The sequence below is a fragment of the Danio rerio genome, chromosome 24 (assembly GCF_049306965.1).
Source record: "Danio rerio strain Tuebingen ecotype United States chromosome 24, GRCz12tu, whole genome shotgun sequence".
In the NCBI taxonomy this organism is placed as follows: Eukaryota; Metazoa; Chordata; class Actinopteri; order Cypriniformes; family Danionidae; genus Danio; species Danio rerio.
Genome location: NC_133199.1, coordinates 41,857,117 through 41,882,800, shown reverse-complemented (window position 1 = coordinate 41,882,800; position 25,684 = coordinate 41,857,117). Strand labels below are relative to the sequence as shown.

Genomic DNA, 25,684 nt, shown 5'->3' with positions numbered 1-25,684 from the left:
AAGTGCTTTACATAAAGAATGCAAAACTATCATAAAAATAATCACAATAAAAACAAGGAATTAAAAAAGGTTACCATTTTAACTTCATATTAATTGAGTCACTTAAAACAGAATAGAAACTGATTATACAAAAATACAGTGGGGTTAGTGTGCTCAGTGTAGCACAGTGCTCATTTAGCAAATACACAGCTAAACAATATGCTAATTGTGGTCGTTAATGTTAAGTTAACATTATGCCAAGTCGTCACAAATTAAACAATGCATGAGAAACGGCTTTAGCGTTAGCAACAAGCTAACGTTGATACGTAATTTTAATCACTAATACAGCAGATTGGGATGGAAGGATTTACGCCCCTGTACAGCCATGGAGACTATTATGCTGGACGTGTAGTGAACTTGACTTTAAGTGATTTACACGTGTCTGTGAAATGGAGCTCATTATGTCCTCGTCTCCATTGAGTCTTGAACAGTAAAGTCTGACTGGTAAATGTCTGTGCAGTTTTGGCTCTTTCTCTACATTTACATTCACATTATTGACAGCATTACTTTATTGTGGAGGTGATTAAATTATTGATGGGGTCATTTCAGTAATCAGTGGATATTGGTCTGGACACGTCTCCTCCATCCATGCTCATTCTACAAACTTGTCCCAAAGAGTTTCCCTGATTTCAGGAGTGTGTAGATGTTCATCAGGTGTTTCAGAGTTTGGGTTTGGGCTTTAGTTGCACATCATTTATACACATTTTTCCTTGTTGATCTGCAAGTGATGCTTCAATTTAATAATGAGAAATAAATTAAGAATAAAATTAAGAAGATTAATGTGCTGTGTGAAGGTGTGTGTGTGTGTGTAAAGATGTGTGTGTTGTGAGCCTCAGTTCAGTCAGTGAAGCGTTCAGAGGTTTTTGTTCAGCCGCTCTATTAGTTTGTATCACTGTGGTACACTTTCGGCAGCGGCACCAAACTGGATGTTGGCAGTAAGTAAATCATTAAATATTAATAATAAATCAACAGAGGACTGTTTAACTTTAAGCTGCTTGTAGAAATGATGCTTTGTTCAGTTTTTATAATATTATTTTTGTACATGTTGAATATTTGCCAGTCAGTGCTGTAAAGATGTATTTATTTCATCATTTAATTCGACCTAAATAGATTAAAGTACAGTGTAAGAATGCTGGAACTGTTGTGTTTTAAAACATCAAGACAATTAAACATATAATTCATATTTTGCTGCTGATTTTGATAAAAATGTAATCACAAATCTTCCTTTTTATATTTATAAACTTATTATAACCTGATTTTCTACAAATGAAGCTTGAGCACACATTGCTCTGCATCTTATAAACACAACCAAGCCTTAAAAACACATTCTGGACCAAATATTTCATATCCAAAATATATTTTACAGTCATGTAAGAGAACGCTTCAGTACAACCTCTGACAGGAAACAGTCATGTTTTATCAGTGCACTTAAATGAAGACATTTTAACAACGTAAACAAGCTAAAATAATTAAATAATCACCACTTTGCTCCTTTAATGTAGTTTTGGAAACCTGAAAACATCAAGAACAATCAGGAAAGCAAAAACACTTCTTTTCTGTCTCACTGCATTCTTCACACGGCTTGATTTCTTGGTCATTTCAGCATTCATACTTAAATCATTACAGATTTTTGGACAGGAAGTGCAGCATGTCCATCTGCTTGTGTTCAGAGATGTGTGTTGTTGAAACTACAATGCCTGATGTAGCGCTGAAGAGTCTTTGTGTGCCACACAAACATGCTTTTGTATTAAAACACTCATTTGGCTCAAACTGTTATGATGTGTTTGCTGTGATTTGCTCATTTATGATCTTTCAGTCATTTTTATACATCAAAAATTATTAAAATATTGCAAATGTGCATATCGACATATAGAAACTGTGCATTTGTGATGTTTCAGTAATGTGCGATATCGAAACACTGCAAATGTGTGATATTATGATAATTTAGTTAAAGAAATGTGGAGTTTAGTTCAGGCTGAAATGTTTCCAGACTGTAAATGATGCTCTAAATAATATTTCCCCCTTTTAATGAAGCTCTGTCAGATATTTCAGGATGTTTATTAAGCTTTATATTTGTAGATATGAAGTTTAATTAAGGGTGAATATGTGTGTTTAATCATGTCTTAGCTTTTACACTTTTAACCAAGGCGAGTTACGGTGATGATGATGATAAAAATAACTCTTCATATCTGTAATATTGCTTCAGGTTAACTTCATTGCTTTGACGATCACAGACTGAATCAGATGTTTTCTCAAAGAGCGTTCAGATGAACAAGTTTGAACAAAGTTTGATGCTGCTAAAGTGGATCATGAGCAAATAATAAGAAATATTACTTCAATATTCACTATTTATTAGACTCTTCGTTATTATCAGATTCTTTTTTCTGTTTGTGAAATTGACATACAGAGAACTGTGTTTTAACTGTGGAGTAAAACTTTATTTAGTGACTGCAGTGACTTTTAATGATGTTTAATTTACACACAAGAGTCTCTAAATTACTGTTTAGACTGAAGTGACGCTTTACTGAGCTCTGTTCAGTGTTTAACCATTTCTTTTACATTATTATACAGTGTTGAACTTGATTTTGGACATGTTTTCTTCATGTGGGAATCATTGTTCAGTGAGTAATGCTTGTTTTGAGTGAGTAATGAGTGTGTGAGTGTCTCCTGGTCACGGCTGTGTTTGTCTGCTCTTCTCTCCTCAGCCGTCTCTCCTCCTCAAGTGAGCGTCCTGCCGCCCTCCAGTGCAGAGATCTCCTCCAAGCGGACGGCTACACTGCTGTGTGTGGCCAACAAGGGCTTCCCGTCAGACTGGAGGCTGGTCTGGAAGGTCCTCAAGCCTGACGGGAGCAGCAGCAGCGGGGGTCAGGAGAGCAGCAGTGCTGGGCTCCTGGAGAAGGACGGTCTGTACAGCTGGAGCAGCAGCCTGACTCTCACTGAGAAGCAGTGGATGGAGAGCGTCTCAGTGAGCTGTGAGGCCACACGGAGCGGCCAGCCTGCGCTCACTGCAGGAGACACTGTGACGAGACAGCAGTGTTCAGAGTAGATCTGCAGCACACACACACTCCTGCTACTCACATTTACTGCATTCAGCACACACACTGTCTGTCTTTCAGTCTCTCTGTGTGCTCTGCTCTGCTTTCTGTCTTTCACACCAGATTAAATGTGTGCAGTTTATTATTCTGTCATCATTTTATTGTAATTTAGTCAATAAATAAAGCTGTAAGTGTCTGTCTTTGAGTCTCGTGTGTGGACTTTATTTCAGGACAGTAACAGTGTGTGTTTCTGTGTCAGTTTAGTTTCTGCTTCATATTTGATCAATAATCTTCAGTCAGTGGAGCATGAAAACACCTGCAGATTCAGGAGGAACAGAAACATGCGCTGCACTTATCAACATCTCTCACACACTGAATCAGAATATGATAGAGAGATTTGGGTTATTTAATACATGAAGAACATAATGAATTAATTGTTTCAGTAAGTGTCTATGGTCATGATTTATTCTGGATGTTTTCATGTGTAAAGCAAATAAACATTAATTGAAGTTCAGCTTCTTAGTGCTGATACTGACACTGAAATGCTGTACTTACACTTACATTTGCTTTATATCTTTATGTGTGTATATTTTTGGTAAATTAATTTAATGTTTTATTTTATAATGCTTTGAATAAATGTTTGCTTTGATATTTTTCCAGTTTTTATTTTACTAATTCAGAGTTGAACTCATTACAGATCACAGTTTATTAGAGCTGATTTAAGTCAGAACTCAGTGTGTTGATCTGTGTGTAGTGTGTGTGTTTGTCCTCTGTGTGTCAGTAGTGTTCAGTGTTTGAGCTGCTCCAGGATCAGTTCAGTCTCTGTGACTCTGACTGACTGACGGAGGTTTTTGTATCACTCTTTATCACTGTGTGAACACATATTTACTGTCAATCCTGTGTCTACTCTGACAGTAATAATGTCCAGCATCTTCAGTCTGGACTGCACTGATGCTCAGAGTGAAATCATTTCCATATTGTTGTCCATTCCCACTGAATCGACTGAAACTTCTATCATAGAGATCATTTACTGCATAGATGATGAGTTTAGGAGCTTCTCCATGTTTCTGCTGATACCAAGCTAAACCCCAGTCATCTATTCCAGCATCAGTTTTACACTCTATCCTGACGTTTTGTCCTTCAGGAACAGTCAGAAGTTCAGGCTGAGTCACAGTGATTCCTCTGGACGCTGCAGATCAACAACATTCATGAGTTTCAGCAAATAAAGCAACATTAAAGCCTCCAGAATGAGCAGATTTCACTTCTGTTACCTGGAATAAAAGCTGTGAGAATCCAGATGAAGCCGCTGAACAGATTCATGGTGTTTGCTGGGTTTGTACCGCGGTAAACAGCAGTGTGTTATAAAGTGTTTGAGTCTGAACGCTATAAACACCCGGAGCGCTGAAGCATGAGCCGATGCAAAGTGACTCTCTGTGGAGAAAATCATCCTTCAGTGAACTAACAGTGATCATTTCTCATTACACAGAGACGAACACAAGTTCAGTAAAGATCTGAGGATTTTAGGATGTTTTCTGTGTATTTTTATAGTCATTATTAGCTGTAAAATACACTCCGTCTGAATATTCAGTAAATGTGCTGTTGGCAACTGATTTCTGTCTGAATGTGATTGAAATTGAGCCCTCAAACATAAAAATGCCCACATGCATATGATTTTTATTGATGTATCTTATTATGAAGTTATGAGTTATGAAGCTCACAGATACACTTTTAGAGAAGCATAAGATCATGTTTTAGGATATTTAATTTATGAACAACATTCATTTATTTTATTTTCGGCTTAGTCCCTTTATTAATCTGGGGTCTCCACAGCGGAATGAACCGCCAATATATCCAACACACGTTTTATACACTCTTGCTTTCACACACATACACTACGCTCAATTTATCTTATTCAATTCACCTGTACTGCATGTGTTTGGACTATGGGGGAACCTGGATCACCCGGAGGAAACCCACGCCAACACGGGGAGAACATGCAAACTCTACACAGAAAAGCCTACTGGCCTAACCGGGGCTCGAACCAGTGACCTTCTTACTGTGAAGCGATTACTGCGCCACCGTGACGCCCTTTCATGACTTTTCATGAGTAAATCAAATGCACATTTAATTCCGTTCAGCATCTTAGTGCTGATAATGAACTGAAATGCTTATTATTATCATCATGTGTTCATAAACAATATTATTTATTTTATAAAGCACTGAATTTAATTTTGTTTCCCTTTATTCAGTCCCCCCCCACCCACCCACGTGTTCATTAACTAGACATTTTAATAATTCAGAGTTCAAACTCATTACAAATGACAGTCTATTAGAGCTGATTTGAGCTGTCAGAACTGTGTTGATCTGTGTGTAGTGTGTGTGTTTGTCCTCTGTGTGTCAGTAGAGTGTTCAGTGTTTGAGCTGCTCCAGGATCAGTTCAGTCTCTGTGACTCTGACTGACTGACGGAGGTTTTTGTACCACTCTTTATCACTGTGTGAAAACACTGTTACTGTTGATGTAGTGGAAACTCTGACAGTAATAATGTCCAGCATCTTCAGTCTGGACTCCACTGATGCTCAGAGTGAAATCAACATTAGATCCACTGCCACTGAATCTAGATGCAGTTCCTGACTGACGCCTGTTTGTGTAATAAATCAGGAGTTTAGGAGCTTCTCCAGGTTTCTGTAAGTACCAGGACACACAGGGTGGGTTACAGCCTGAATAACTACTAGTGCTGAGTTTGCAGCCCATCTGAACATTTTCTCCAGGTTTAACTGTTTCCACTGGACTTTGAGTCACTGTGATCTGAGCTGCACATCCTGAGAAACAAATCATTCACACTGTTAGTTTACAATAATAATCATTTTTAGCCAGTGTTTAAGCTTGTTAAAATGACACTGATATATTCACATATAAACTGTTCACCTTGCAGTGTGAAGCTGTATGACAGAGTCCAGATGAAGATGATGATGAAGGTCATGATGATGAAGATTGTTGTTTGTGTCAGTGATGAAGTGTTCAACTCACAGCACTATAAACACTCACAGCACTCAATATGCAAACACACACACACACACACACACACACACACACACACACACACAGAGACACACACAGAGACACACACACACACACACACACACACACACACACACACACACACACACACACACACACACACACACACACACACACACACACACACTAATGATCTGCTTGTGAAGTGTAAGATCTCTGCGCTCAGCTAATAGAGTTGAACTGTGATGTGTTGTAGTGGTGAACACAGCTGCTCTCAGCTTTAATGTGTAATGAAGCTCTTGTGGTTTGATCTGCTCTATTCTGAGCTGCAGAAACTCTGAACACTGTTTGATTGGTTTAACGCTCTGAACTGGAACAGATTCACTTTCACTTCTGCTCATCAATTCATCAGACCCTTAACAAGATCAGCTGAAAGATTTATAAGACTTAAACAGCTTCTGAAATAATCAATTTATATAAATAGATGGAGACTCGTGATTCATCTGGGAGATTTAAATGAGTCTGGATTTGTGAATCTTTTGTTAGACTCTGATCTGATTCAGTTCAGTTCAAAGTTTTAGATTAATTTCAGAATTATTTTATTTATGGGATTCAGGCTGATGATGATTTATGCTTTCATTTTTTTTATTTTAAATTCTTATTTAGCAACATTTAAGTGCTTTTCATACAGTGTAGGTAAATAAATGATGAACTTTAGATGTTTCCTGCATCAAGTGTATTAAAGTAAACATAAATCTTCTCTACATGCTGCAGGCTGTATAAATATGACAGAGTTCAATGTGTTGATGAAACATTTTAGACTTGAGCTCGGCTAAAAACTGACATATTTCACATTTCATTATTTCTATATGCATTAAGAAAAACAGTTTTTAAGTGATTTCCAGTGCACTGAGATCTCTGAATTAGTGAAATATTGCATTAAACTATTACCTGAAGTCAGTTTCATCAAAGTCTCAAATACAAATAAAGAATAAATCAAGACTCTTCATGTGTTGATGAGGACTGACAGCAGTAAAACAGCCTTATTCTGTCATAGACACAGCAGGAGTTTCCACACAGTAATGTGGAAAGTGTTTTACATGAGTAAAGCGTTTTATTCCAGCAGTAGTGGACGACACGAATGAGCTTTCTGAATGAGATGAGAATAAGTGATCTGACAACATATGACATTAAATATCTTCAAAAATACTGATAAAGTTACATTGAGATATAATATATATATATATATATATATATATATATATATATATATATATATATATATATATATATATATATATATATATATATATATATATATATATTTTTTTTTTTTTTTTTTTTTTTTTTTTTTTTTTGCACTGTTGAGTGTGTGTTCAGTGTTTGAGCTGCTCCAGGATCAGTTCAGTCTCTGTGACTCTGACTGACTGACGAAGGTTTTTGTATCACTCTTTATCACTGTGTGAACACATGTTTACTGTTGATCCAGTGTCTACTCTGACAGTAATAATGTCCAGCATCTTCAGTCTGGACTCCACTGATGCTCAGAGTGAAATTACTGTTATATCCACTGCCACTGAATCTAGATGCAATTCCTGACTGACGAGTGTTTATTCCATAGATCAGGAGTTTAGGAGCTTCTCCAGATTTCTGTAAGTACCAGCTAACACACTGATTACCATTGCAACAACAGCTTGGATCACTGCTGGTCCTGCAGTGGACAGTGAGAGATCGTCCAGGTTCAGAGAGCAGCACTGAGGGAGTTTGAGTCACTGTCACCTGACCAATACATTCTGCCAGAGGAGAAACATTAGAAATCATTTGTATAATCATATATAAGATCACAACACAGAAACACAAGTCAATAACACACATAATCTTGAGGGACACACACCTCCACATAATGCTGCCAGTGTCCAGATCAATATGCTGCTGAAGCTCATTGTTGTTCTTGTAGGTTCAGTTGTAGTGAAAACAGTTGTTGATCAAGTTTTCTGTGTGTCAGAGTTATAAACACATGCAGAGCACTGAAGCGTGTGGCGCTCATGTAAAACTCCACATGCAAACACTGATGGAGATTGTGGTGTGAATTAGTTTAATGTGCTGTTTCATTATAATATCAATGTCACATGAGCAAGCTTATTTTTATTTATTATAAGAGGAACAACATGATGAAAAGTTTTAGACTGATTTAATAAACCACTTTAATGAGCAAGATGTTGTAGATGTTTTGAGTAATTTGCATTTTAATCAATCATGCTGTCTGTTTACTCAGTCATTTTAATATTTTAAATAAGCAGGAGAATATTCTGCTGCATGATTCTGAACAACACAATGAATCAATGATTCTGAAGAGTCAAAGGAGTGAATGATTCAGTGAATCACTCAAACGGTTATTGGGAGCTTCTCAACAGTGCAGAATTACTATTGTATTTATTTTGAAGAATACTCTAAATAAACTATCTTAATAATTTATTAATCTACTGGTGTTTCTTGTGTTAGGAGTCTGTGTGAAATCTCTGGACACGCTCAACTCAACTTCTGTATTTGGTTCAGGATGTTTGTGTTCAGTCTCTGTGACTCTGAATGACTGATGGAGGTTTTTGTATCACTCTTTATCACTGTGTGAACACCCAGTTACTGATGTAGTGTACACCCATACAGTAATAATGTCCAGCATCTTCAGTCTGGACTCCGCTAATGGTCAGAGTGAAATCACTGCCATAATCTGCTCCACTGCCACTGAATCTGGCTGGAGTTCCTGACTGCAGTGATCTTATAAAGTAAATGAGAAGTTTAGGAGCTTCTCCAGGTTTCTGCAGATACCAGGAGAGACAAGAGCCACATCCACGTGACCGATCTCCAATTCCTCTGCTAGTCTGACAGTTTATAGTCACAGTTTCTCCTGCTGGAGCTGCTGCTGAAGGAGTTTGAGTCACTGAAAGCTGTCCTGACATTTCTGTGAAGGACATTTGAGAAGAACATTATTTCAGCTCATATTCATCAACACTTAATATAGTTGAAGTGTCCGTAACAAAAACACCTTTACTGTCAAACAGCTGCATTTAAATCTAATTTAGAGTCAATAACAGCGTAAATGAACCTTGAACAGAAAGAGCGAGTGTCCAGAAACAGACGCTGATGATCTTCATCTTCTTCTTCTGGTTTATTTTCAGTCTGAATGCAGAAAAGCTCAGAGTGATGAAGTGTTCAACTCACAGCACTATAAACACTCTGAAGCTGATCAGCAATATGCAAACACACACACACACACACACACACACACACACACACACACACACGCACACACACACACACACACACACACACACACTCACACACACACACACACACACACACACATGATCATCTACATCAGGACAGCAGATGCGTTGGTTGTGGTTTTGTTCAGCAGCTTTACTAATAAGCTGATTCTGAACTGTTGTAATATCTCTGAGCTCCACTAAATCAGTGTAATGGAGTCATTATATATTCAGAGAGAGATATATTCACAGATATATTCAGAGATATATTCAGAGATATATTCAGTGTGTCGATGGTTGTGATGTTTGTAATAGTTGAGAGCAGTAAATGTGGTTTGATCTGCTCTATTCTGAGCTTCAGAGACTCTGAACACTGTTTGATTGGTTTAACGCTCTGAACTGGAACAGATTCACTTTCACTTCTGCTCAGCAGCTCATCAGACTCTTTTCAAGATCAGCTGAACATTTTATAAGACTCACACAGTTTCTTAAACAATTATTTGTAGATAGATTTAGATAAATAATAGATGGATCTGATTCAATTCCCTCTTCAAAGGTTTTTACTATTTTCAGAATTATTTGATGTATGATATTTATGGTGATTATGATTTATGAACTGATTTAGTATTTTTTAAATGCATTCATGGAAATATTTAAGTGCTTCTCAAACGTTTCCAAGGTAAACAAATGATAAACTTTAGATTGTTTCTTGTGACATGAAGGATTAAAATATTTACATTATTAAATGAATTCAGTTTCCTCAAAGTCTCAAATACAAATGAAAAACTACAATTTCCTGATACTCTTAATAACAAAAGATTCCAATAAAACAACATTTATTTATTCATTTAGAAACAGCAGGAGTTTCCACACAGTAATGGTGTTTTACTCCAGCAGTAGTGGAGGTGTCATGAGCTGCAGCTTTCTGAATGTTTTACTCTGGTCTGCTGGAGACTGCAGTGCTGTTTGAGGCGTCGTGTGTTTATTTGATCATCAGCAGCTCTTGAGGAAGACAGTCAATCGATTCACCGTCAGACTGAACAGACTCAGTGATGCTGAAGACAGACAATATACAATACATCTGTCATCATCATCATCAGTGGGGTTTTAGCCTCAGTAATTAAGGCTAAATTAGATGATCTTAACAGATGATTTGTGACGATGATTAAACAATTCAAGCAACATCTTTTTGGTCTTTACACTATAATTAGAGAAAATACATCATCATGCACTTTATAAACATGATTAAAAATATGAATTATTAAATAATATTCAGTAAAGATGATAACAAATATTGTAAACAATTACTTAATTGAATTTTTTAATTTTAATAAATATTTTTTTATATTTTAAAATTATCTGTTAAAAAATGCAGATGAAGTTAAAACTGTATATTAAAGTCAGATTGAGTTCAGTGTTTAATTTGTATTCAGTGTTTGAGTTGCTCCAGGATCAGTTCAGTCTCTATGACTCTGACTGACTGACGGAGGTTTTTGTACCACTCTTTGTCACTGTGTGAACACAACATCACCCACACAGTCATTGTCAGAGTCTGTTCTGCAGTGTAAACTCTGACAGTAATAATGTCCAGCATCTTCAGTCTGGACTCCACTGATGCTCAGAGTGAAATCACTGTTAGATCCACTGCCACTGAATCTAGATGCAGTTCCTGACAGAAGCTTTTTCACATAACGAATCAGGAGTTTAGGAGCTTCTCCAGGTTTCTGCAAATACCAGGCTAAATCTTCATCTCCATCACTCCATCTCTGCACATCTCTACTGGTTCTGCAGGTGATTGTGACAGGTTTGTCTGGTTCTGCTGTCATTGAGGGACTCTGAGTGACGCTGATCTGTCCTCCACACTCTGAAACACAACAAGAAGAAAATCAGCTGTAAATATATCGACAATCCACTTGAAGAAATGAGGAATATGAAAGCAGCGCTGGACAAACCTCGAGCAAACACTGTGAGAGTCCAGATGAAGATGATGATGAAGGTCATGATGATGAAGATTGTTGTGTGTGTCAGTGATGAAATGCTCAACTCACAGCACTATAAACACTCACAGCACTCAATATGCAAACACACACACACACACACACACACACACACACTCATCTACATCAGGACAGCAGTTGCGTTGGTTGTGGTTTTGTGCTGCAGCTTTGCTAATAAGCTGCTTCTGAACTGTTGTAATATCTCTGAGCTCCACTAAATCAAAGTGTCAATGGTTACTGTACATCAAACACAGTAACATATTACTGTATACTGAACATGGTAACACAGCTGGGGCAGAAATCAGCAATATCACCATTAATAAATGTACTGTATTAAACTATTAATGTTTAAAAACATATTACCTTAGAGGTTTTTTAATATCAGGAGTGTGTGGATGTTCATCACGGGTCGTTTCTGAATGAACTGAGTTTGGGTTTGGACTTCAGTTCAACATCATTACATATATTCCCTCTTTGATATATGAGTGATGCATGTTTTAATAACGAGCAATAAATTAAGCATGAAATGAAGAAGATTAATGTGCTGTGTGAACATGTTTGTGTGTAAAGATGTGTGTGTTGTGAGCCTCATTTCAGTCAGTGAAGCGTTTAGAGGTTTTTGTTCAGCCGCTCAATCAGTTTGTATCACTGTGGTACACTTTCGGCAGCGGCACCAAACTGGATGTTGGCAGTAAGTAAAGCTTCAGATCTTCATATTATTATTAATAATAAAACAGCTGACTTTTAAATAACTTCTAGAAATGTATAGCATTAATGCGTATTTACACCTGATCATATTGTTTTATATTATTTTAGTGCAGTTAGTAGACAGTGAGTGTGTGTCAGTCGACACCGTACAGATGATTTTCATTCTTCCAGGATCTTTCTTTGCAAATTAATTAAAAATCTTTTATTGCTATTTTTATTAGTTTTATTTAGTTAATAAATGGTTGAAAGTACATTACAGTGTTTTTACAGACGCTAAAAACATTTCTCAATATTTAGGTCACATTTGCAAACAACAGAAGTCTCTGTGGGCTAAACTGAGGATCATTCTCATTGTTTTGGCACCAAATGCATTAAAGACTACATCTCTCATATTTCATCAATTCTTTTCTCACTCAGACACAACAACTGCCAATAATCTGTGTTACATACTGTTTTCAAAACTGTTAAACTTCTGTTCAAAACAACAACACAATGCAAAACTGAATAAGACAGCAGAATTCAACAGCAATATTTTATTGAAACATCTAAAAGTGCAGTTTAACCAGCCAGATTAGCATTACTATTGTCTCTGTATCAGTGAAAATGTGTAGACAAATTCTTGTATTTTGGAATAACTTAGTGTAAATAAATAAATAAATAAATAAATAAACAAAATAAAATATTGAGGAATTCTGCATCATGTTCATACCAGTAACATATATTGCAGTTATAAACAGAGATGTGTGCTTGTTTTACACAAGAAAACACTGTAATGTTAATGTTAATGTCTTTTTATCTCAGTGTTTTGTGAGTGACAAAGTGTGTTTGTCGGCTGTCAACCTTTGCTAGTGTTCTGGAAGTATGAGTTTATTTGAGGCCTGAATAAAGTGTTTTGGTAGTTGTGGTGCATCTTGAATGGGAAATGAACTGCTTTGCCGAGCTGAAAGTCGATTAGGAGAATTGTGTAAAGAGTTTTGCTAAAGTGACCTACAGTAAGTTTTGAGAAATGTGTCTGTAAAAACTGTAAATGACATAATTATAGGCTGCTATTTTGCCACTACTCTACTTCAAAAGTTAAAACAAACTTGTAATTTAGATTTTGTTGTTGATTTCAAAAGCACAATTCAATGTGTTATTGCTTACTTTTGTTTAAAGGACTTGGTCTTGGTCAGAAACTTCATGAGATAAAGTTTATTACTTGTAGATATGAAGTGTAAAATGATAGTGGATAAGTGTTTATGATCGTATCTGACAGATGTTTTTAAGCAAAGTGAGTTACAGTGAAGATGATCCTGAAAATGACACAGAATCATGATCGTCTCTTCAGTGTAACTCTCAGTGCTTTGCTGATCAGACTCTGCATGAGTAGTTTTTCCTGAAAATATCCTGAAAATACTCAATGTGCTCTGTCTTTACTCAGCCAACAAATGCACTTTGAGAGTTTTTGGTTTGGTCAAACTGGATATTGCGAACGCTGAAAGTTCTAGAGATGTTTAATTCACACATGTGTTTCTGAAAGTTATTCTGGACTGAGGTTTTGATATTATTTAAAACCAAATTGTTTTATGTTTTTTTTTTTTACTTTATTTTGTTCATTAATCAGCATATTTATTCTGAACATGTTCCCTTGTCACAGTAATTATGCATATGATTGTGTAAATGGAGTAAAACTTTATCCAGTGACTGTTGAGTGTTTTGAAGACGCTGAAGATGCTCTTAATGTCTGCACTTTAAAAAATGCTTTTCTTACTTAGATTATTTTTATTGTTTCTAGTCCAGATATCTACAAATTCTTAAATCAAGAATAATTTTCTAGACAAGCAAAACATATTGTCTTGTTTTAAAAAATAATAAGCCAAAATGAAGTGAGTTTTCCCTTAAATCAAGCTAAATAATCTTATGTCAAAAGTAAAAACAAGAATATTTAGCTTACCCCGTTGGCAGATTATTTAGCTTGATTTAAGGAAAAACTCACTTCATTTTGGGTTATTATTTCTTAAAACAAAACAATATGTTCGGCTTGTCAAGAAAATGCTTCTTGATTTAAGAATTTGTAGATATTTGCACTAGAAACAAGACAAAAATGTAAATAAGAAAAGCATTTTTTGCAGCATGTTTAGACTGAACGTGACACTTTACTGAGCTCTGTTCAGTGTTTTTAACCATAATAATATTAATTTTTAAATTAATATATATTAATATAGAGTGAACTTTATTCTGAACCTGTTATTAATCATTGTTCAGTGAGTAATGCTTGTTTTGAGTGAGTAATGAGTGAGTGAGTGTCTCCTGGTCACGGCTGTGTTTGTCTGCTCTTCTCTCCTCAGCCGTCTCTCCTCCTCAAGTGAGCGTCCTGCAGCCCTCCAGTGCAGAGATCTCCTCCAAGCGGACGGCTACACTGCTGTGTGTGGCCAACAAGGGCTTCCCGTCAGACTGGAGGCTGGTCTGGAAGGTCCTCAAGCCTGACGGGAGCAGCAGCAGCGGGGGTCAGGAGAGCAGCAGTGCTGGGCTCCTGGAGAAGGACGGTCTGTACAGCTGGAGCAGCAGCCTGACTCTCTCTGAGCAGCAGTGGATGGAGAGCGCCTCAGTGAGCTGTGAGGCCACACGGAGCGGCCAGCCTGCGCTCACTGCAGGAGACACTGTGAGGAGACAGCAGTGTTCAGAGTAGATCTGCAGCACACACACACACTCCTGCTACTCACATTTACTGCATTCAGCACACACACTGTCTGTCTTTCAGTCTCTCTGTGTGCTCTGCTCTGCTTTCTGTCTTTCACACCAGATTAAATGTGTGCAGTTTATTATTCTGTCATCATTTTATTGTAATTCAGTCAATAAATAAAGCTGTAAGTGTCTGTCTTTGAGTCTTGTGTGTGGACTTTATTTCAGGACAGTAACAGTGTGTGTTTCTGTGTCAGTTTAGTTTCTGCTTCATGTTTGATCAATAATCTTCAGTCAGTGGAGCATGAAAACACCTGCAGATTCAGGAGGAACAGAAACATGCGCTGCACTTATCAACATCTCTCACACACTGAATCAGAATATGATAGAGAGATTTGGGTTATTTAATACATGAAGAACATAATGAATTAATTGTTTCAGTCAGTGTCTATGGTAATGATTTATTCTGGATGTTTTCATGTGTAAAGCAAATAAACATTAATTGAAGTTTAGCGTCTTAGTGCTGATACTGACACTGAAATGCTGTACTTACACTTACATTTGCTTTATATCTTTATATGTGTATATTTTTTGGTAAATTAATTTAATGTTTTATTTTATAATGCTTTGAATAAATGTTTGCTTTGATATTTTTCCAGTTTTTATTTTACTAATTCAGAGTTGAACTCATTACAGATCACAGTCTATTAGAGCTGATTTAAGTCAGAACTCAGTGTGTTGATCTGTGTGTAGTGTGTGTGTGTTTGTCCTCTGTGTGTCAGTAGTGTTCAGTGTTTGAGCTGCTCCAGGATCAGTTCAGTCTCTGTGACTCTGACTGGCTGACGGAGGTTTTTGTATCACTCTTTATCACTGTGTGAACACATATTTTCTGTTGATGTAGTGGTAACTCTGACAGTAATAATGTCCAGCATCTTCAGTCTGGACTCCACTGATGCTCAGAGTGAAATCACTGTTAGATCCACTGCCACTGAATCTAGATGCAGTTCCTGGCTGGAGGACATCTGTATAATAAATCAGGAGTTTAGGAGCTTCTCCAGGTTTCTGTAAGTACCAGCTAACGTGATAACAGCAGTCTGGATTACTGCTAAATCTGCAGTGGACAGTGAGAGATCGTCCAGGTTCAGAGAGCAGCACTGAGGGAGTTTGAGTCACTGTCACCTGACCAATACATTCTGCCAGAGGAGAAACATTAGAAATCATTTGTATAATCATATATAAGATCACAACACAGAAACACAAGTCAATAACACACATAATCTTGAGGGACACACACCTCCACATAATGCTGCCAGTGTCCAGATCAATATGCTGCTGAAGGTCATTGTTGTTCTTGTAGGTTCAGTTGTAGTGAAAACAGTTGTTGATCAAGTTTTCTGTTTGTCAGAGTTATAAACACATGCAGAGCACTGAAGCGTGTGGCGCTCATGTAAAACTCCACATGCAAACACTGATGGAGATTGTGGTGTGAATTAGTTTAATGTGCTGTTTCATTATAATATCAATGTCACATGAACAAGTTTATTTTTATTTATTATAAGAGGAACAACAGGATGAAAAGTTTTAGACTGATTCAATAAACCCCTTTAATGAGCAAGATGTTGTAGATGTTTTAAATAATTTGCATTTTAATCAATCATGCTGTCTGTTTACTCAATCATTTTAATATTTTTAATAAGCAGGAGAATATTCTGCTGCATGACTCTGAACAACACAATGAATCAATGATTCTGAAGAGTCAAAGGAGTGAATGATTCAGTGAATCACTCAAACGGTTATTGGGAGCTTCTCAACAGTGCAGAATTACTATTGTATTTATTTTGAAGAATACTCTAAATAAACTATCTTAATAATTTATTAATCTACTGGTGTTTCTTGTGTTAGGAGTCTGTGTGAAATCTCTGGACACGCTCAACTCAACTTCTGTATTTGGTTCAGGATGTTTGTGTTCAGTCTCTGTGACTGACTGATGGAGGTTTTTGTATCACTCTTTATCACTGTGTGAACACCCAGTTACTGATGTAGTGTACACTCTTACAGTAATAATGTCCAGCATCTTCAGTCTGGACTCCACTGATGGTCAGAGTGAAATCTGTGCCATAATCTGCTCCACTGCCACTGAATCTGGCTGGAGTTCCTGACTGCAGTGATCTTATATAGGAAATGAGGAGTTTAGGAGCTTCTCCAGGTTTCTGTAGATACCAGAAGAGACAAGAGCCACATCCCTGTGTTCGATCTCCAATTCCTCTGCTAGTCTGACAGTTTATAGTCACAGTTTCTCCTGCTGGAGCTGCTGCTGAAGGAGTTTGAGTCACTGAAAGCTGTCCTGACATTTCTGTGAAGAACATTTGAGAAGAACATTATTTCAGCTCATATTAATCAACACTTAATATAGTTGAAGTGCCCATAACAAAAACAGCTTTACTGTCAAACAGCTGCATTTAAACCTCATTTAGAGTCAATAACAGAGTAAATGAACCTTGAACAGAAAGAGCGAGTGTCCAGAAACAGACGCTGATGATCTTCATCTTCTTCTTCTTCTGGTTTATTTTCAGTCTGAATGCAGAAAAGCTCTGAGTGATGAAGTGTTCAACTCACAGCACTATAAACACTCTGAAGCTGATCAGCAATATGCAAACACACACACACACACACACACACACACACACACACACACACACACACACACACACACACACGATCATCTACATCAGGACAGCAGATGCGTTGGTTGTGGTTTTGTTCAGCAGCTTTACTAATAAGCTGATTTTGAACTGTTGTAATATCTCTGAGCTCCACTAAATCAGTGTAATGGAGTCATTATATATTCAGAGAGAGATATATTCAGAGATATATTCAGAGATATATTCAGAGATATATTCAGAGATATATTCAGAGATATATTCAGAGATATATTCAGAGATATATTCAGTGTGTCGATGGTTGTGATGTTTGTAGTTGAGAGCAGTAAATGTGGTTTGATCTGCTCTATTCTGAGCTGCAGAGACTCTGAACACTGTTTGATTGGTTTAACGCTCTGAACTGGAACAGATTCACTTTCACTTCTGCTCAGCAGCTCATCAGACTCTTTTCAAGATCATCTGAACATTTTATAAGACTCACAAAGTTTCTTAAACAATTAATTGTAGATAGATTTAGATAAACAATAGATGGATCTGATTCAATTCCCTCTTCAAAGGTTTTTACTATTTTCAGAATTATTTGATGTATGAGATTTATGGTGATTATGATTTATGAACTGATTTAGTATTTTTTAAATGCATTCATGGAAATATTTAAGTGCTTCTCAAAAGTTTCCAAGATAAACAAATGATAAACTTTAGATTGTTTCTTGTGACATGAAGGATTAAAATATTTACAATATTAAATGAATTCAGTTTCCTCAATGTCTCAAATACAAATGAAAAACTACAATTTCCTGATACTCTTAATGACAAAAGATTCCAATAAAACAACATTTATTTATTCATTTAGAAACAGCAGGAGTTTCCACACAGTAATGGTGTTTTACTCCAGCAGTAGTGGACGTGTCATGAGCTGCAGCTTTCTGAATGTTTTACTCTGGTCTGCTGGAGACTGCAGTGCTGTTTGAGGCGTCGTGTGTTTATTTGATCATCAGCAGCTCTTGAGGAAGACAGTCAATCGATTCACCGTCAGACTGAACAGACTCAGTGATGCTGAAGACAGACAATATACAATACATCTGTCATCATCATCATCAGTGGGGTTTTAGCCTCAGTAATTAAGGCTAAATTAGATGATCTTAACAGATGATTTGTGACGATGATTAAACAATTCAAGCAACATCTTTTTGGTCTTTACACTATAATTAGAGAAAATACATCATCATGCACTTTATAAACATGATTAAAAATATGAATTATTAAATAATATTCAGTAAAGATGATAACAAATATTGTAAACAATTACTTAATTGAATTTTTTAATTTTAATAAATATTTTTTTATATTTTAAAATTATCTGTTAAAAAATGCAGATGAAGTTAAAACTGTATATTAAAGTCAGATTGAGTTCAGTGTTTAATTTGTATTCAGTGTTTGAGTTGCTCCAGGATCAGTTCAGTCTCTATGACTCTGACTGACTGACGGAGGTTTTTGTACCACTCTTTGTCACTGTGTGAACACAACATCACCCACACAGTCATTGTCAGAGTCTGTTCTGCAGTGTAAACTCTGACAGTAATAATGTCCAGCATCTTCAGTCTGGACTCCACTGATGCTCAGAGTGAAATCACTGTTAGATCCACTGCCACTGAATCTAGATGCAGTTCCTGACAGAAGCTTTTTCACATAACGAATCAGGAGTTTAGGAGCTTCTCCAGGTTTCTGCAAATACCAGGCTAAATCTTCATCTCCATCACTCCATCTCTGCACATCTCTACTGGTTCTGCAGGTGATTGTGACAGGTTTGTCTGGTTCTGCTGTCATTGAGGGACTCTGAGTGACGCTGATCTGTCCTCCACACTCTGAAACACAACAAGAAGAAAATCAGCTGTAAATATATCGACAATCCACTTGAAGAAATGAGGAATATGAAAGCAGCGCTGGACAAACCTCGAGCAAACACTGTGAGAGTCCAGATGAAGATGATGATGAAGGTCATGATGATGAAGATTGTTGTGTGTGTCAGTGATGAAATGCTCAACTCACAGCACTATAAACACTCACAGCACTCAATATGCAAACACACACACACACACACACACACACACACACTCATCTACATCAGGACAGCAGTTGCGTTGGTTGTGGTTTTGTGCTGCAGCTTTGCTAATAAGCTGCTTCTGAACTGTTGTAATATCTCTGAGCTCCACTAAATCAAAGTGTCAATGGTTACTGTACATCAAACACAGTAACATATTACTGTATACTGAACATGGTAACACAGCTGGGGCAGAAATCAGCAATATCACCATTAATAAATGTACTGTATTAAACTATTAATGTTTAAAAACATATTACCTTAGAGGTTTTTTAATATCAGGAGTGTGTGGATGTTCATCACGGGTCGTTTCTGAATGAACTGAGTTTGGGTTTGGACTTCAGTTCAACATCATTACATATATTCCCTCTTTGATATATGAGTGATGCATGTTTTAATAACGAGCAATAAATTAAGCATGAAATGAAGAAGATTAATGTGCTGTGTGAACATGTTTGTGTGTAAAGATGTGTGTGTTGTGAGCCTCATTTCAGTCAGTGAAGCGTTTAGAGGTTTTTGTTCAGCCGCTCAATCAGTTTGTATCACTGTGGTACACTTTCGGCAGCGGCACCAAACTGGATGTTGGCAGTAAGTAAAGCTTCAGATCTTCATATTATTATTAATAATAAAACAGCTGACTTTTAAATAACTTCTAGAAATGTATAGCATTAATGCGTATTTACACCTGATCATATTGTTTTATATTATTTTAGTGCAGTTAGTAGACAGTGAGTGTGTGTCAGTCGACACCGTACAGATGATTTTCATTCTTCCAGGATCTTTCTTTGCAAATTAATTAAAAATCTTTTATTGCTATTTTTATTAGTTTTATTTAGTTAATAAATGGTTGAAAGTACATTACAGTGTTTTTACAGACGCTAAAAACATTTCTCAATATTTAGGTCACATTTGCAAACAACAGAAGTCTCTGTGGGCTAAACTGAGGATCATTCTCATTGTTTTGGCACCAAATGCATTAAAGACTACATCTCTCAAATTTCATCAATTCTTTTCTCACTCAGACACAACAACTGCCAATAATCTGTGTTACATACTGTTTTCAAAACTGTTAAACTTCTGTTCAAAACAACAACACAATGCAAAACTGAATAAGACAGCAGAATTCAACAGCAATATTTTATTGAAACATCTAAAAGTGCAGTTTAAACAGCCAGATTAGCATTACTATTGTCTCTGTATCAGTGAAAATGTGTAGACAAATTCTTGTATTTTGGAATAACTTAGTGTAAATAAATAAATAAATAAATAAATAAACAAAATAAAATATTGAGGAATTCTGCATCATGTTCATACCAGTAACATATATTGCAGTTATAAACAGAGATGTGTGCTTGTTTTACACAAGAAAACACTGTAATGTTAATGTTAATGTCTTTTTATCTCAGTGTTTTGTGAGTGACAAAGTGTGTTTGTCGGCTGTCAACCTTTGCTAGTGTTCTGGAAGTATGAGTTTATTTGAGGCCTGAATAAAGTGTTTTGGTAGTTGTGGTGCATCTTGAATGGGAAATGAACTGCTTTGCCGAGCTGAAAGTCGATTAGGAGAATTGTGTAAAGAGTTTTGCTAAAGTGACCTACAGTAAGTTTTGAGAAATGTGTCTGTAAAAACTGTAAATGACATAATTATAGGCTGCTATTTTGCCACTACTCTACTTCAAAAGTTAAAACAAACTTGTAATTTAGATTTTGTTGTTGATTTCAAAAGCACAATTCAATGTGTTATTGCTTACTTTTGTTTAAAGGACTTGGTCTTGGTCAGAAACTTCATGAGATAAAGTTTATTACTTGTAGATATGAAGTGTAAAATGATAGTGGATAAGTGTTTATGATCGTATCTGACAGATGTTTTTAAGCAAAGTGAGTTACAGTGAAGATGATCCTGAAAATGACACAGAATCATGATCGTCTCTTCAGTGTAACTCTCAGTGCTTTGCTGATCAGACTCTGCATGAGTAGTTTTTCCTGAAAATATCCTGAAAATACTCAATGTGCTCTGTCTTTACTCAGCCAACAAATGCACTTTGAGAGTTTTTGGTTTGGTCAAACTGGATATTGCGAACGCTGAAAGTTCTAGAGATGTTTAATTCACACATGTGTTTCTGAAAGTTATTCTGGACTGAGGTTTTGATATTATTTAAAACCAAATTGTTTTATGTTTTTTTTTTTTACTTTATTTTGTTCATTAATCAGCATATTTATTCTGAACATGTTCCCTTGTCACAGTAATTATGCATATGATTGTGTAAATGGAGTAAAACTTTATCCAGTGACTGTTGAGTGTTTTGAAGACGCTGAAGATGCTCTTAATGTCTGCACTTTAAAAAATGCTTTTCTTACTTAGATTATTTTTATTGTTTCTAGTCCAGATATCTACAAATTCTTAAATCAAGAATAATTTTCTAGACAAGCAAAACATATTGTCTTGTTTTAAAAAATAATAAGCCAAAATGAAGTGAGTTTTCCCTTAAATCAAGCTAAATAATCTTATGTCAAAAGTAAAAACAAGAATATTTAGCTTACCCCGTTGGCAGATTATTTAGCTTGATTTAAGGAAAAACTCACTTCATTTTGGGTTATTATTTCTTAAAACAAAACAATATGTTCGGCTTGTCAAGAAAATGCTTCTTGATTTAAGAATTTGTAGATATTTGCACTAGAAACAAGACAAAAATGTAAATAAGAAAAGCATTTTTTGCAGCATGTTTAGACTGAACGTGACACTTTACTGAGCTCTGTTCAGTGTTTTTAACCATAATAATATTAATTTTTAAATTAATATATATTAATATAGAGTGAACTTTATTCTGAACCTGTTATTAATCATTGTTCAGTGAGTAATGCTTGTTTTGAGTGAGTAATGAGTGAGTGAGTGTCTCCTGGTCACGGCTGTGTTTGTCTGCTCTTCTCTCCTCAGCCGTCTCTCCTCCTCAAGTGAGCGTCCTGCAGCCCTCCAGTGCAGAGATCTCCTCCAAGCGGACGGCTACACTGCTGTGTGTGGCCAACAAGGGCTTCCCGTCAGACTGGAGGCTGGTCTGGAAGGTCCTCAAGCCTGACGGGAGCAGCAGCAGCGGGGGTCAGGAGAGCAGCAGTGCTGGGCTCCTGGAGAAGGACGGTCTGTACAGCTGGAGCAGCAGCCTGACTCTCTCTGAGCAGCAGTGGATGGAGAGCGCCTCAGTGAGCTGTGAGGCCACACGGAGCGGCCAGCCTGCGCTCACTGCAGGAGACACTGTGAGGAGACAGCAGTGTTCAGAGTAGATCTGCAGCACACACACACACTCCTGCTACTCACATTTACTGCATTCAGCACACACACTGTCTGTCTTTCAGTCTCTCTGTGTGCTCTGCTCTGCTTTCTGTCTTTCACACCAGATTAAATGTGTGCAGTTTATTATTCTGTCATCATTTTATTGTAATTCAGTCAATAAATAAAGCTGTAAGTGTCTGTCTTTGAGTCTTGTGTGTGGACTTTATTTCAGGACAGTAACAGTGTGTGTTTCTGTGTCAGTTTAGTTTCTGCTTCATGTTTGATCAATAATCTTCAGTCAGTGGAGCATGAAAACACCTGCAGATTCAGGAGGAACAGAAACATGCGCTGCACTTATCAACATCTCTCACACACTGAATCAGAATATGATAGAGAGATTTGGGTTATTTAATACATGAAGAACATAATGAATTAATTGTTTCAGTCAGTGTCTATGGTAATGATTTATTCTGGATGTTTTCATGTGTAAAGCAAATAAACATTAATTGAAGTTTAGCGTCTTAGTGCTGATACTGACACTGAAATGCTGTACTTACACTTACATTTGCTTTATATCTTTATATGTGTATATTTTTTGGTAAATTAATTTAATGTTTTATTTTATAATGCTTTGAATAAATGTTTGCTTTGATATTTTTCCAGTTTTTAATTTACTAATTCAGAGTTGAACTCATTACAGATCACAGTCTATTAGAGCTGATTTAAGTCAGAACTCAGTGTGTTGATCTGTGTGTAGTGTGTGTGTGTTTGTCCTCTGTGTGTCAGTAGTGTTCAGTGTTTGAGCTGCTCCAGGATCAGTTCAGTCTCTGTGACTCTGACTGGCTGACGGAGGTTTTTGTATCACTCTTTATCACTGTGTGAACACATATTTTCTGTTGATGTAGTGGTAACTCTGACAGTAATAATGTCCAGCATCTTCAGTCTGGACTCCACTGATGCTCAGAGTGAAATCACTGTTAGATCCACTGCCACTGAATCTAGATGCAGTTCCTGGCTGGAGGACATCTGTATAATAAATCAGGAGTTTAGGAGCTTCTCCAGGTTTCTGTAAGTACCAGCTAACGTGATAACAGCAGTCTGGATTACTGCTAAATCTGCAGTGGACAGTGAGAGATCGTCCAGGTTCAGAGAGCAGCACTGAGGGAGTTTGAGTCACTGTCACCTGACCAATACATTCTGCCAGAGGAGAAACATTAGAAATCATTTGTATAATCATATATAAGATCACAACACAGAAACACAAGTCAATAACACACATAATCTTGAGGGACACACACCTCCACATAATGCTGCCAGTGTCCAGATCAATATGCTGCTGAAGGTCATTGTTGTTCTTGTAGGTTCAGTTGTAGTGAAAACAGTTGTTGATCAAGTTTTCTGTTTGTCAGAGTTATAAACACATGCAGAGCACTGAAGCGTGTGGCGCTCATGTAAAACTCCACATGCAAACACTGATGGAGATTGTGGTGTGAATTAGTTTAATGTGCTGTTTCATTATAATATCAATGTCACATGAACAAGTTTATTTTTATTTATTATAAGAGGAACAACAGGATGAAAAGTTTTAGACTGATTCAATAAACCCCTTTAATGAGCAAGATGTTGTAGATGTTTTAAATAATTTGCATTTTAATCAATCATGCTGTCTGTTTACTCAATCATTTTAATATTTTTAATAAGCAGGAGAATATTCTGCTGCATGACTCTGAACAACACAATGAATCAATGATTCTGAAGAGTCAAAGGAGTGAATGATTCAGTGAATCACTCAAACGGTTATTGGGAGCTTCTCAACAGTGCAGAATTACTATTGTATTTATTTTGAAGAATACTCTAAATAAACTATCTTAATAATTTATTAATCTACTGGTGTTTCTTGTGTTAGGAGTCTGTGTGAAATCTCTGGACACGCTCAACTCAACTTCTGTATTTGGTTCAGGATGTTTGTGTTCAGTCTCTGTGACTGACTGATGGAGGTTTTTGTATCACTCTTTATCACTGTGTGAACACCCAGTTACTGATGTAGTGTACACTCTTACAGTAATAATGTCCAGCATCTTCAGTCTGGACTCCACTGATGGTCAGAGTGAAATCTGTGCCATAATATTCTCCACTGCCACTGAATCTGGCTGGAGTTCCTGACTGCAGTGATCTTATATAGGAAATGAGGAGTTTAGGAGCTTCTCCAGGTTTCTGTAGATACCAGAAGAGACAAGAGCCACATCCCTGTGTTCGATCTCCAATTCCTCTGCTAGTCTGACAGTTTATAGTCACAGTTTCTCCTGCTGGAGCTGCTGCTGAAGGAGTTTGAGTCACTGAAAGCTGTCCTGACATTTCTGTGAAGAACATTTGAGAAGAACATTATTTCAGCTCATATTAATCAACACTTAATATAGTTGAAGTGTCCATAACAAAAACAGCTTTACTGTCAAACAGCTGCATTTAATCCTCATTTAGAGTCAATAACAGAGTAAATGAACCTTGAACAGAAAGAGCGAGTGTCCAGAAACAGACGCTGATGATCTTCATCTTCTTCTTCTGGTTTATTTTCAGTCTGAATGCAGAAAAGCTCTGAGTGATGAAGTGTTCAACTCACAGCACTATAAACACTCTGAAGCTGATCAGCAATATGCAAACACACACACACACACACACACACACTCACACACACACACACACACACACACACACACACACACACACACACACACACACACACACACGATCATCTACATCAGGACAGCAGATGCGTTGGTTGTGGTTTTGTTCAGCAGCTTTACTAATAAGCTGATTCTGAACTGTTGTAATATCTCTGAGCTCCACTAAATCAGTGTAATGGAGTGATTATATATTCAGAGAGAGATATATTCACAGATATATTCAGAGATATATTCAGTGTGTCGATGGTTGTGATGTTT

The 25,684-nt window shown here is 36.8% G+C and overlaps 2 protein-coding genes and 5 gene segments (V, D, J or C); 3 read left to right on the top strand and 4 right to left on the bottom strand.

Moving 5' to 3' along the window:
* Positions 1-25,684, bottom strand: part of mybpc2b (myosin binding protein Cb) — a 218,292-nt gene that overhangs the window by 109,045 nt on the left and 83,563 nt on the right. The window lies entirely within an intron of this gene.
* Positions 819-3,274, top strand: LOC101884085 (Ig kappa-b4 chain C region-like). The segment is given in 3 exon segments: positions 819-833; positions 923-974; positions 2,745-3,274. Coding segments are annotated over 3 exon segments (408 nt in total).
* Positions 5,184-6,108, bottom strand: LOC141380697 (immunoglobulin kappa variable 4-1-like). The segment is given in 2 exon segments: positions 5,184-5,894; positions 6,001-6,108. Coding segments are annotated over 2 exon segments (387 nt in total).
* On the bottom strand, positions 7,549-8,060 carry LOC141380787 (immunoglobulin kappa variable 3-15-like; the record flags this gene model as incomplete). The annotated part of the segment is given in 2 exon segments: positions 7,549-7,886; positions 7,988-8,060. Coding segments are annotated over 2 exon segments (411 nt in total), but the record flags the coding sequence as incomplete, so codon positions are not given.
* Positions 10,830-11,368, bottom strand: LOC141380765 (immunoglobulin kappa variable 1-12-like). The segment is given in 2 exon segments: positions 10,830-11,220; positions 11,309-11,368. Coding segments are annotated over 2 exon segments (405 nt in total).
* On the top strand, positions 11,584-14,920 carry LOC100149821 (Ig kappa-b4 chain C region). Its single transcript, XM_073941272.1, has 3 exons — positions 11,584-11,592; positions 11,951-12,044; positions 14,389-14,920. The coding sequence occupies exons 1-3, from the start codon at positions 11,584-11,586 to the stop codon at positions 14,727-14,729; spliced, it is 444 nt and encodes a 147-aa protein (XP_073797373.1). The 3' UTR covers positions 14,730-14,920.
* Positions 19,611-22,947, top strand: LOC141380786 (Ig kappa-b4 chain C region-like). The segment is given in 3 exon segments: positions 19,611-19,619; positions 19,978-20,071; positions 22,416-22,947. Coding segments are annotated over 3 exon segments (444 nt in total).